The sequence below is a fragment of the Talpa occidentalis genome, unplaced genomic scaffold (assembly GCF_014898055.3).
Source record: "Talpa occidentalis isolate TD23 unplaced genomic scaffold, MPIMG_talOcc4v2.1 talOcc4.14, whole genome shotgun sequence".
Taxonomy (NCBI): Eukaryota; Metazoa; Chordata; class Mammalia; order Eulipotyphla; family Talpidae; genus Talpa; species Talpa occidentalis.
The window spans coordinates 33,448,434-33,460,600 of NW_023601433.1; the positions used below are offsets into that span (position 1 = coordinate 33,448,434).

General features: G+C 39.1%; 1 protein-coding gene across 7 annotated transcripts in view; it reads right to left on the reverse strand.

Annotated features, from left to right (window-relative positions):
• Positions 1-12,167, reverse strand: part of RGS7 (regulator of G protein signaling 7) — a 502,597-nt gene that overhangs the window by 112,944 nt on the left and 377,486 nt on the right. For all 7 annotated transcript variants that reach the window (XM_054694910.1, XM_054694912.1, XM_054694913.1 and 4 more), the window contains one exon: positions 10,290-10,341. In XM_054694910.1, coding sequence (XP_054550885.1) covers positions 10,290-10,341 — 52 coding nt within the window. The remainder of the gene's footprint in view (positions 1-10,289; positions 10,342-12,167) is intronic.

Here is a 12,167-nt window from a genome sequence, read left to right on the forward strand (position 1 = left end):
GCTGCCCAGGGCCCTGCGCCTGCGACCTAGGCTTGCGGGGAGACGGCGGAGGCCCTCCCTGAGTGAGCAGGAACAAGGCGCCCAGGCAGGGGAGCGGGATTCAAAAGGCGCCATTCCCACGCCACTGATCTGGGCTACAGCCCGCGTCCTGGAACTGAGGGCTTTGGAACTGAGACCCGGGGCACGAAATTAGGGGCGTGGGTTCCCCACGACGGTGGGGCACAAGGCAGACACAGCACCCCAAAGCGTTGAGGTGTACCCTACCATCCCCGCTCTGCTCCCTGTCCCACGGGGTGGAAAATCAGCTCCCCAAGGGCTCTAGGAGAGATCTCTGGTGCCACCTAGCGACTTGACCCCAGCACAGGCTACTGAAGGAGCTAGTGGCCAGCTGGGGAGTTAGCCCACACCGGGCCCCTTCTGAACAAGTAGTCTGAGCCCACAGGGAGAGCGAGCACCCACAGCCGGGGCAGACCAGGCGCGCAGAATAGTGTGCCTGAGACCAGAAGCGCAGGGAGTGTGTCCCACATCACCATTTTAGAACAGGGACATTTCTTCAGTAAAGACTACCTGCAGAAGGCTTCCTCAGGAGCCAGAGGTGAGCGGGGGAAGTTCGCCCACGCCAGACCCCCTCTGGCCTGCAGTCCAAGCCCAGAGGGGAGCAGGAACCCACCGCCGGGGCAGACCAGGCGCACAGGGGAGTGTGTCCCCACATCGGCATTTTAGAACAGGGACCTTTCTCCAGTAAAGGCTGCTTGAAACTGACAGATGACTCCTGGAAGAACCAGAGGGGAACAGAAAAGCCCACCCAAGATGCCGGCAAGTCCCAACAACACAGTGTCCCAACGCATACGGCAAATTAGAAAACAGACAGTAGGGAGGAGAAGAACCACACGCAACCTAGCAACTCTCCAGAGAAAAAGCACACCACAAAAAGAAAGCCAGCCCCCAGATTGCAACGACAATAACTTGGAAGAATTTCTGAGCCTTCCAGAAAGAGAATTTAAAATTGCCGTGATTAAAAAACTGACAGAAGTCATAAAGGAAAACAATGATAAGGGAAAAATAATCAACGATCAGAAGAATGCAATTGAGTCCCTAGAGAGGGAAAACAATGGTCAGAAGAAAGAAATTGAGTCCCTAAAGAGGGAAGTAAAAGAAATGCAGGAGATCAAAGAATTAATGGAAGAACTAAAGAATTCTGGGAAAAGCAATGAAAGCAGAATAGATGAAATGGAAGAACGAATAAGTAATCTTGAAGACACAGAAATAAAAAGAACCAAAACAGAGAAGGAAAGAGAAGTACGAAGGAAAAAGAACGAAGAAAGACTTCGGGAACTATCGGACTCCATGAGGAAAGGAAATATAAGAGTTATAGGAATACCAGAAGGAGAGGAGAGAGATGTAGGAACAGAGAAAATATTCAAAGAGATAATTGAAGAGAACTTCCCAAATGTGAAGAAGGAGCTGAAAATTGATATACAAGAAGCAAGAAGAACACCAAACTTCCACGACGAAAGGAAAAATACAGCAAGACACATAATAGTAAAGCTCCCAAGAATCCAGGACAAGGAAAAAATAATGAAGCTGGCAAGAGGGAAGAAACAGATAACATTCAAAGGAAAACCAATCAGGCTGACATCAGACTTCTCCGAAGAAACACTACGGGCAAGGAGAGAGTGGAGGGACATAGTCAACAGACTCCAAGAAAACAGATGCCAACCAAGAATACTCTATCCCGCAAAGCTCTCCTTCCTCTTTGAAGAAAGAATATGGACCTTCCCAGACAAACAGAAACTCCGGAATTTCATTGCAACTAAACCCCCACTCCAAAAATACTACAAGGAGTTCTAAAGCCAGAACCTCAGAGCGACGAATAACAATGAAAGAAGGCCAAAAAAAAAAAAAAAAAAGTTATTAAAAGAATAAATAAATAAAATCAAAGGAAAGACAAACACAATGGCAAATACAGATGTTAACATATCAATATTAACTCTAAATGTAAATGGACTAAACTCTTCAATAAAAAGACACAGAGTTGCAGCCTGGATTAAGAAACAAAACCCAACCTTTTGCTGTCTCCAGGAAACACATTTAGCTACAAAAGATAAAAATAGGCTCAAAGTTAAAGGATGGAAAACAATCCTACAAGCAAATGGACCAAAAAAGAAAGCAGGAACAGCTATACTTATATCAGATAAAACAGATTTCAAACTCAAAAAGATAAAAAGAGACCCCAATGGTCACTACATTATGATCAAGGGGACAATACTTCAAGAAGAAATAACACTCATTAACATATACTCACCAAACGAAGGAGCACCAAAATATATCAGACAACTGTTGTCCTCTCTGAAAACAGACATCATAGAAAACACATACGTAGTGGGAGACTTCAACACACCACTATCAACAATGGATAGATCAACAAGACAAAAAATAAGTAAAGAAACCAAAGCTCTAAATAAAGACCTAGAGCAATTGGGCTTAACAGACATCTATAGAACACTAAACCCCAAAAAAACGGAGTACATTTTTCTCAAGCGCACACGGATCATTCTCCAGGATCGATCACATACTGGGGCACAAGACAAACATCAACAGATACACCAAGATTGAAATCATATCAACCATCTTTTCTGACCATGAAGGCATCAAACTAGAAATAAACCATAAAAAGAAGGCAAGGAACTTTCCTACCTCATGGAGATTAAAAACCACACTACTGGAAGACCATTGGGCTAATGAGGAGATCAAAGAAGAAATTAAAAAATTTTTGAATTGAACGACAAGGAGGACACCAATATCCTAAATGTATGGGATGCAGCAAAAGCAGTAATAAGAGGAAAATATATAGCAATAGAAGCTCACATCAAGAAACAAGAAAGAACGCAAAGAAACAACCTAATCTCGAAGCTCAAAGATCTAGAAAAAGAACAACAAGAAAACCCCAAAACCAGTAGAAGAAAAGAAATAATAAAAACCAAAGCAGAAATAAATGAAATTGAAACTAAAAAAACAATCCAAAAGATCAATGAAACCAAGAGCTGGTTCTTTGAAAAAATCAATAAAATAGACAAACCCCTAGCCAGGCTCACAAAGGAAAAAAGGGAGAAAGCACAAATAAACAGGATCATCAATGAAAGAGGAGAAATCACAACGGACACAGCAGAAATCAAAAGAATAATCAGTAACTACTATGAACAGTTATATGGAAACAAGTTTAACAATCTAGAGGAGATGGACAAATTCCTACAACTCTACAATCACCCAAAGCTAGATAAAGAAGAAATAGAACACCTAAACAGACCAATTACAATTAGCGAAATTGAAATGGTAATCAAAAACCTCCCCAAAAACAAAAGCCCAGGACCTGATGGATTTACAAATGAATTCTACCAAACATTCAGAGACGAATTAGTGCCTATCCTTCACAAACTCTTCCAAAAAATTGAGAAGGAAGGGACAATACCAAACACGTTCTATGAAGCCAACATTACACTAATACCAAAACCGAACAAGGACAACACAAAAAAGGAAAACTACAGGCCAATCTCCCTAATGAACACTGATGCAAAAATCCTCAATAAAATTTTAGCTATCAGAATCCAACAATGTATCCATAAGATAATTCACCACGACCAAGTTGGATTCATTCCAGGGGCACAAGGATGGTTTAACATCCGAAAATCAATCAACGTTATCCAACACATCAACAAAAAGAAATATAAAAACCATATGATAATATCAATAGATGCTGAGAAAGCTTTCGACAAAGTGCAACACCCATTCATGATAAAAGCCCTTGAAGTTCTTGGGATACAAGGAACATACCTCAACATCATAAAGGCCATCTATGACAAGCCAACAGCCAGTATCATTCTCAATGGTGAAAAGCTGAAAGCAATTCCATTAAGATCTGGAACAAGACAAGGATGTCCACTCTCACCATTGCTTTTCAATATAATACTGGAAGTCCTAGCCAGGGCAATAAGACAAGAGAAAGACATCCAAGGAATCCAAATAGGAAAAGAAGAAGTCAAACTATCACTATTTGCAGACGATATGATATTATACATAGAGAACCCCAAAAACTCCACAGAAAAGCTAATTCAACTCATCAATCAGTTCAGTAAAGTGGCAGGATACAAAATCAACACGCAAAAGTCAGTAGCCTTCCTATACACAAACAATAAATCTGAAGAAGAAGAAATCGAAAAGACCATCCCTTTTGTTATTGAAACAAAAAAAATCAAATATTTGGGAATAAATCTAACAAAAGAGGTAAAGGACCTATACAAAGAAAACTATAAAACACTGTTAAAAGAAATAGAAGAAGACACAAAGAAATGGAGAGACATCCCCTGCTCATGGATTGGAAGAATAAACATTATTAAAATGGCCATCCTTCCAAAAGCAATATACAGATTCAATGCTATTCCAATCAAAATTTCAATGTCATTCTTCAAAGAAATAGAAAAATTATTGATGAAATTCATATGGAATCACAAAAAACCCCGAATAGCCAAAGCTCTCCTGAAAAAAAAGAAGGGAATGGAGGCATCAGACTCCCAGACTTCAAACTATACTACAAAGCCATAATCATCAAAACTGCATGGTATTGGAACAAGAACAGACATACAGACCAATGGAATCGAATAGAAAATCCAGAAATAAACCCACAGATTTATGGTCAACTAATCTTTGACAAAGGAGCAAAGACTATGCATTGGAGCAAAGAAAGTTTGTTCAATAAATGGTGCTGGGAAAACTGGGTCGCTACATGCAAAAGAATGAAGCTTGACCACCACCTCACACCATACACAAAAATCAACTCAAAATGGATTAAAGAACTAGACATAAGACCTGAAACCATAAAATATATAGAAGGAAATATAGGCGAAACACTACGTGATTTGCACATCAAAGACATCTTTACAGACACATCACCCAAAGCAGTGATAGTGAAGGCAAAGATAAACAGCTGGGACTATATCAAATTAAAGAGCTTTTGCACAGCAAAAGAGACAATAACAAAAACAAAGAGAAACCCCACCAACTGGGAGAACATTTTTGCACCCAACACTAATGATAAAGGACTGATCACAAAAATCTGCAAAGAGCTGATGAGACTCAACAACAACAAAGAAAATAATCCAGTCAAAAAATGGGCAGAAGAGCTTAAAAGAAACTTCTCTGAAGAGGAAATGCAAATGGCCAACAGGCATATGAAAAAATGTTCAACATCACTTGTCATCAGGGAAATGCAAATCAAAACTACCATGAGATACCATCTTACACCAGTGAGAATGGCACATATTAAAAAAACTAGCAACAACAAATGTTGGCGAGGGTGTGGAGAAAAAGGAACTCTTCTGCACTGTTGGTGGGAGTGCAAACTGGTCCAACCACTGTGGAAAGCTGTGTGGAGATTTCTGGACCTACTAAACATAGAGCTTCCATATGACCCAGCAATTCCACTCCTAGGTATTTACCCAAAGGACACAGAAACATCAATTCCAAAGAACACCTGCACCCCTATGTTTATAGCAGCACTGTTTACAATAGCTAAGCTTTGGAAACAACCCAAATGCCCAAAAATAGATGACTGGATCAAGAAGATGTGGTACATATATACCATGGAATATTACTCAGCATTCAAAAAAGATAAACACATGCAATTTGCTGCAACATGGATGGCGCTGGAAGGGATCATGCTCAGCGAAATAAGCCAAAAAGAAAAAGAAAAATACCGGATGGTCTCACTCATAGCAGGAATCTAGAAAACTTAAATAATGGACCAGGAAAATGAAAAACTATAAGAAAGTGAAAATCAAAATCAACAAAATACTATGAACCAGAGACACTTTAGGGGGCGGGGGCGGGAGGGAGGGATTGGGGTCAGAATGGGGGGCGGCAATTGTATGGGGAATATAACAATAAAATTTATAAAAAAAAAAAAAAAAAAAACACTATAGACAAGAGGATGGAGTGGCATATTCAAAGTACTTAAAGAAAAAAATGCCACCCAATAATACTTTATCTTGCAATGTTCTCCTTCCTATATGAAGGAGAAATAAGGACCTTGTCAGAAAAAAAATATTGAAATTTCAAATCACAACACCACCCCTCCAAGAAATAATAAAAGAAGCTTCAAGATTTGAACTAAAGAGAAGAATGAACATAAACAACTGTACAAAGAATTGAAAAGAACCATAAAAATATGAATAAAATGGTAGTAACGTACTTTCACATATCAATAATCACTCTGAATATCAAGGGACTGAACTCATCAGTAAAAATATACAGAGCATCAAGTTGAAAAGGAAACAGAATCCAACATTCTCTACCTCCCAGAAAAGCACCTACATTCCAAAGACAAACATAGACTTAAAATAAAATTTGGGACATGATTCCACAAGCAAATGATACCAAAAGGAAGGCAGGGACAGCCATACTTATATCAGATAAAATAAACTTCCAGCTAAAAAAAGTGACAAGAGACAGGAAGAGACACTATGTCATGATCAAGGAAACAATACATCAGGAAGATATAACACTCATCAAAATAACTCACCAAAGGAAGGAGTACCAAAATATATTAACCAATTACTTTTGAATATGAAAATAAACATTGGGGAACATACAGATGTGGTAAGAGATTTCATTACCCCACTCTCAGTAACATACAGATCAACAAGACAGAAAGTAAAAAGGGGGCACAATTGCCAGAAACAAAGATCTAGATCATATGGGTGCTAACAAGTATTTATATGGCACTGTACACCCCAAGAAAACAAATACATATTTTTCTCATGCACATGGATCATTCTCCAGGATTGACCATATATTGGGTCACGAGACAAATACTAACAAATGCATGAGGATTGAAATCATTCCAAGTATCTTCTTGGACTGTAAAGGCATCAAACTAGAAATCAACTACAAAACAAAGATAAGTAGGGCCTCCCTGGTGGCGCAGCAGGTTGAACGCTGCTGTGAAGCTGTCTGCAGCTTCTGTAGTGTGGGTTTGATTCCTAGTTGGCCAGGGAGAAACCCACATTGCGCGGCAGACCTCTCCTGCCTCACCCACTGCTCCCCTCAGAGGTGTCTTTGTCTGCCTGTTCTGTTCTCTGGTCTGTCTTTGGAGAATTCTCTCACCCTCAGGGGCCTCTGACCCGTACCCCGGTTCTTGTATAAATAAATAAATCTTTTAAAAAAATAGAGGGAGAGTTCTTAAAAATCCATAGGAGGGTCTCCCTGGTGGCGCAGTGATTGAGCACCATGCTGCGAAGCTGTCTGCTGCCTCTGCAGCACCGGTTCCATTCCCCGCCGGCCAGGGAGAACCCCACATGGAGCAGCAGACCTCTCCTGTCGTGCCCGCTGCGCCCCTCAGCAGTGTCTTTGGTCCATCTGCCTGTTCTGCTCCCTGCTCTTGCTCTGGTGAATTCTCTCCCCTCCCGTGCTTCTGACCTATACCCCAGCTCTTGTATAAACAAACAAACAAACAAACAAACAAACAAATTAATAAATCTTAAAAAAAAAATCCATGGGAGGACCTCCCTGGTGGTGCAGAGTGTCAAGTCCCAGCACTATCATGTCATCTGCAGCCACTGCAGCACGAGTTCAAACCCTAGCCAGGGAGCTGACCCACATGGCACAGCAGACCTCTCCTGACTCGCCTGCTTCTCCCTTCAGCAGTGTATTTCAGTCAAGCCCCCTGTTCTGTTTCTCATTCTGTCTCTGGTGAATCCTCTCACCCCCCACACCTCTGGCCTGTACCCCAGCTCTTGTATGCATAAATAAATAAATCTTAATAAAAGTGAGCAGACCAAGGTTCAGAGATATTCTCTGACTCACACAAATTCACACAGTCATATGTGATTGTGATAGTATTTGAGATTAGGTCTGTGAGTCTCCGACACCTAGATCTTTCAGTGACTTTCCAAAAAAGCCATTCATGAATTTAATGTTAGAAGTATTGGTCCCATACAAAAAATTGTTATTTTTTTCCTCAATGACAAAGCAATAAAATGAAGTATGTGTTCATCTAGACTGTTGGTTATCAGTAACATAAATAGAAGTCTGACAAGATGGTAGAAGAGTAAAGATGTAATGCTTGCTTTCTCCATAGCCTCACAGCTAGATTGCAATAGAAAAAAAGTCAAAAATCTCTGAAGGAAAAAACAGGCTACCATAGTACATATAGGAACAATGATTTGGTGAAAGAGGTAGCAAATCTTTAAACGAACGGTGTTTATAGTGATACTGGGGCAGTGCAACCCAGAGTAGGGAAAGTAGACTATTGTGCAGAATCCACTACAGTTGCTTTTTGAGAGAAAAATGCTAGTATCAGTACTCTTGAGACCCAACACTGCACTAGATTGGGGTGGGGGTTGAGACCCAACACTGCACTAGTATACCCACACTGTTGGAAAGCTGTAAGAGCCTGGTTTCAGATTGAGGTGTACTGATTTGAGACTGAAAGCCTTAATATAGTACAGATGGAGTCAGAATTGGAAGGTAGAAAGAGACCTTATCACCCATGTCCCCTCATAGAAGAGGCTACTTATTACTTAAGGCTGAGGCTGGGATATTAAAAATAACTGCACTCCCAACTGGCATAAAATCAAAACAATAAAGAAGACTGTTAATAATAGATGCTAACATCCCAAGAAAAGTTTCTGTCCTAGAAAAAGCAAAACAAAGCAAAACAAAACAAAACAAAACAAAAAAAAGAGAAGAACTGCGAGACTGTGACCCCATATCAACCACAATTAATATCCAGCATTGCACCTAGTGTTCAAAAATAGTCTAGAGATGGAAGCTGCCCAAAGAAATAACAGGCACTAAGACCAATTAGCTGTCCTATAGGAGGGAATCACTGTGAATCCCCACTATACAACTCTAGTACCCACAGAACAGTAGGAATCTTGAATCCCTCATACTCATTGGTGGTGATTCTTTGCTGACTTATTGACCCAGTCATCTCCTGCTACCAGTTATCTGATTACAACATCAGGTGAAAAAGTAACAGTCTGAAAGTCTGTCCCTCTTTTTTTTTTTTTTTAAGATTTTTGTTTATTCATGTGTGCAAGAACCGGGGTACAGGCCAGATGTGCTGGAGGGCGAGAGGATTCACCAGAGATAGAGTGGGGAACAGAACAGGCAGACTGACTGACATACACTGCTGAGGGGAGCAGTGGGTGAGACAGGAGAGGTCTGCTGTGCCATGTGGGTATCTCCGTGTCTGGCCGGGATCAAACCTGCACTGCAGAGGCTTTGGACAGCCCCAGAGCACTGTGCTCAACTGCCTGCGCCACCAGGGAGGTCCAAGGCTGTCCCTCTTATAACCCATAAAAACTGAAAATGAGGGGCCTCCTTGGTGGCCTAGGGTTGAATCTCAGCACTTCCACTGTGATGGTCTGAGTTTGATCTCCAGAAAAGCAGCTAATGTATATATGGCACAGCAGACCTCTCCTGTCTTGCCCGCTGGTCCCCTTAGCAGCGTATTTCAGTAAATCTGCCTATTCTGCTCCCCAGTCTGTCTCTGGTGATTCTGCTCACCCCCCATTCTCCCCCCACCTCTGATCTGCACCCCAGTTCTATTAAGCAAAAAAAAAATAGTAAAGATGAGGCAGAGATCAAACTTTCCAATGGGTCACACAACTAGCCTAACATAAACCAATATCAACAGAACCCTCAAAAAAATTAATAGCTATAATACATATGGCAATGAAAATGGAATTTTAATATTAAATTATAATATTAAAATACAAAACAAAAAATAGCATTCATTATTTAGATGGCTTTATTCTATTTTTGTTGATTGTCTAGTTTTGCTTGCCCTTTCAGTCTCTTTCCACCCAATTTCAGTAAATCGGCTTTCAAATAGTGGACAGAGAGATTTCTGATTATTTACTGGTATTAAGTATCAATGTTATATCCCTTATCTAATCAAAAATGAGGTAAAACCTCACCATATAATTTGAGCAAGTTAAAAAAAAAAGATAGGGACATCGAGAAGACACATCTCAGTTTCTACACAAATCACGTCCTACATGGCAGAGCTTAGCACATAGGTTTTACTCAATAATCACTAGTCCTTACAGTTATTAATTATTAATATTATAATTATTATTATAATTATCAATATTATGATTTCCAGACCAGAACAGGATTAAAGGGGAGGTTGGAGTCAAGGAAACTGATCAAAACATTGTCACATTTGTGCCTTGGTTTCCCCTACTGAATAATAAAAATAAAAGCAGACAATGAGATATTGCACTGACCATAGTCTGTGTTTTCCGGCTCCCAACAATTTGATGGCCAAAAATAGGGTGTCTGGAATGAAAAAAAGTGGAATCCAGATTAGACATAAAGATTTACTAGTTTCTGACATCTGACTTCTTTTGTAATTATCTAGAATATTTTTAAATATATGATTTGTAATTCAAAAAATATGCTCGAAGAGGCATTGTAAGGAATTTCTTCTGCATTTACTTTGCTGAACAATTAATTCTTCAGTCTCCAAATATGTGCAGCACCAGCAGGTATTTGAAATGTACATTTACTGTTATTTTATGTCATAAAGTTAAATGATTCCAGTAGCATTATTCAAACAATAAGTGTTGATTAACAAAGACTGAAAGCAAAGTATTACATTCAATAAGGCTGAGGATGGAATATGTTTAAATGTAACAATTTTTACTATGATTCCTTCATCTCAATATTGCCATCAGTAGATTGAAAAAACTTAGCCATCAAAATCTTTCTCTATGATGTTTCTCTCAACTAAATTAAAACAACTTAAAAAAATATTTATCCATAATGCACACTGTTCTAAATTTTTAAACTGCACAACCAGCAACTGTGTTTTTAAACTCATGACTTAGTCAGTTGATCTGAAATTCTAGAAAGTGGTTAACAAAACTACAATGTCTGACAAGGAAGCTTTTATTGTTATCATCAACATTTTATATTTTCCATAAGACCTTATCTAGCCCTGATACCTGAATATCCTTGACTCCAGCCCATGAGGAAACTCCATGACCACCTGTTCATCAAACTGTTACCTCAGGCAATGATGGCTCCTAGACTGATTGGAACAGTGATTGCAGACATCAGTCTTGTGGATTCAGTTATATTTAACTTAATTTAATTGTCTACCATATTAACTACTGACATGCAACAAGCATATTTGGGGCAATCTCTAGTTACCTTTTTGATAACTTACCTGCTAGAAGAGGGATTATCAAGGAAAACAAAATCATGTAAGGAAGAATTGCTTGAATCTTTGGGGGACAACTTTTCTAAACTGTTCAAAACCCTCAGTGGTTTTTTGATTGACCCTCTATACTTTCTTGGGAATTGCTGTAGTATAACAAAAAAAGGCTACAAACACAGGTGAACAAATTAAGTGTAGAAATTAAATGAAAGTTAAATGAAATACTAGACAAAAGGGGATATGAGACTTGATAAGTTCCTCCCTTTTGAATGCCTCATTTGAATGCCACTTGACTTTTTTGGAAGACAAAGTTTTGAGGGTTTTATTTCTTAGAAATAAAATGGGTTAGGATTCAAGTACAGGTGGGAAAGAATAGTTAAAATCTTGCTTGCACATGGACTACTAGTTTTTGAAATGCTCCTCACAGAGTGCATTGTTCCCTTTAGGTTACTTCTTATTTTGGAGTGTGCGTGTCTGTGTGTGGACCTATGCATTTGCACGTGTATCTATTTAGTTCATTTTAAACTTGTCCATTCTAGTCAGGCTGGTCTGACACATACTGTTTTTGGTTTTTTTGTTTTTTTGTTTTTTGCCTTGGAATCATGAGGAATAGTCTCAGCTATATTCTTACCATTTTTCCTTATCTTTATGTCACTTATTTTAGTGAGAATTTTCTAACTGTAAAAAAAAAAATGAAGCTATTTCAGCCTGTGGTATTATGTGGAAATTTCATAAAACCAACATCCTTCACCAATATTGCAAGATTTTTTTCTAGGAAAAATATTTTGATTTATAATTAAAGACAACAGAAAGAATAACAAACATTTCTTGGAATTAACAAATCAACTTTTACAGTTTAATTGGACTTTTAGGATATTTTAATCTAAAAGGCATTCTCTCCTTTTTATTGTTGGCTTCTTTACCTATGATAAGACTTATAAAA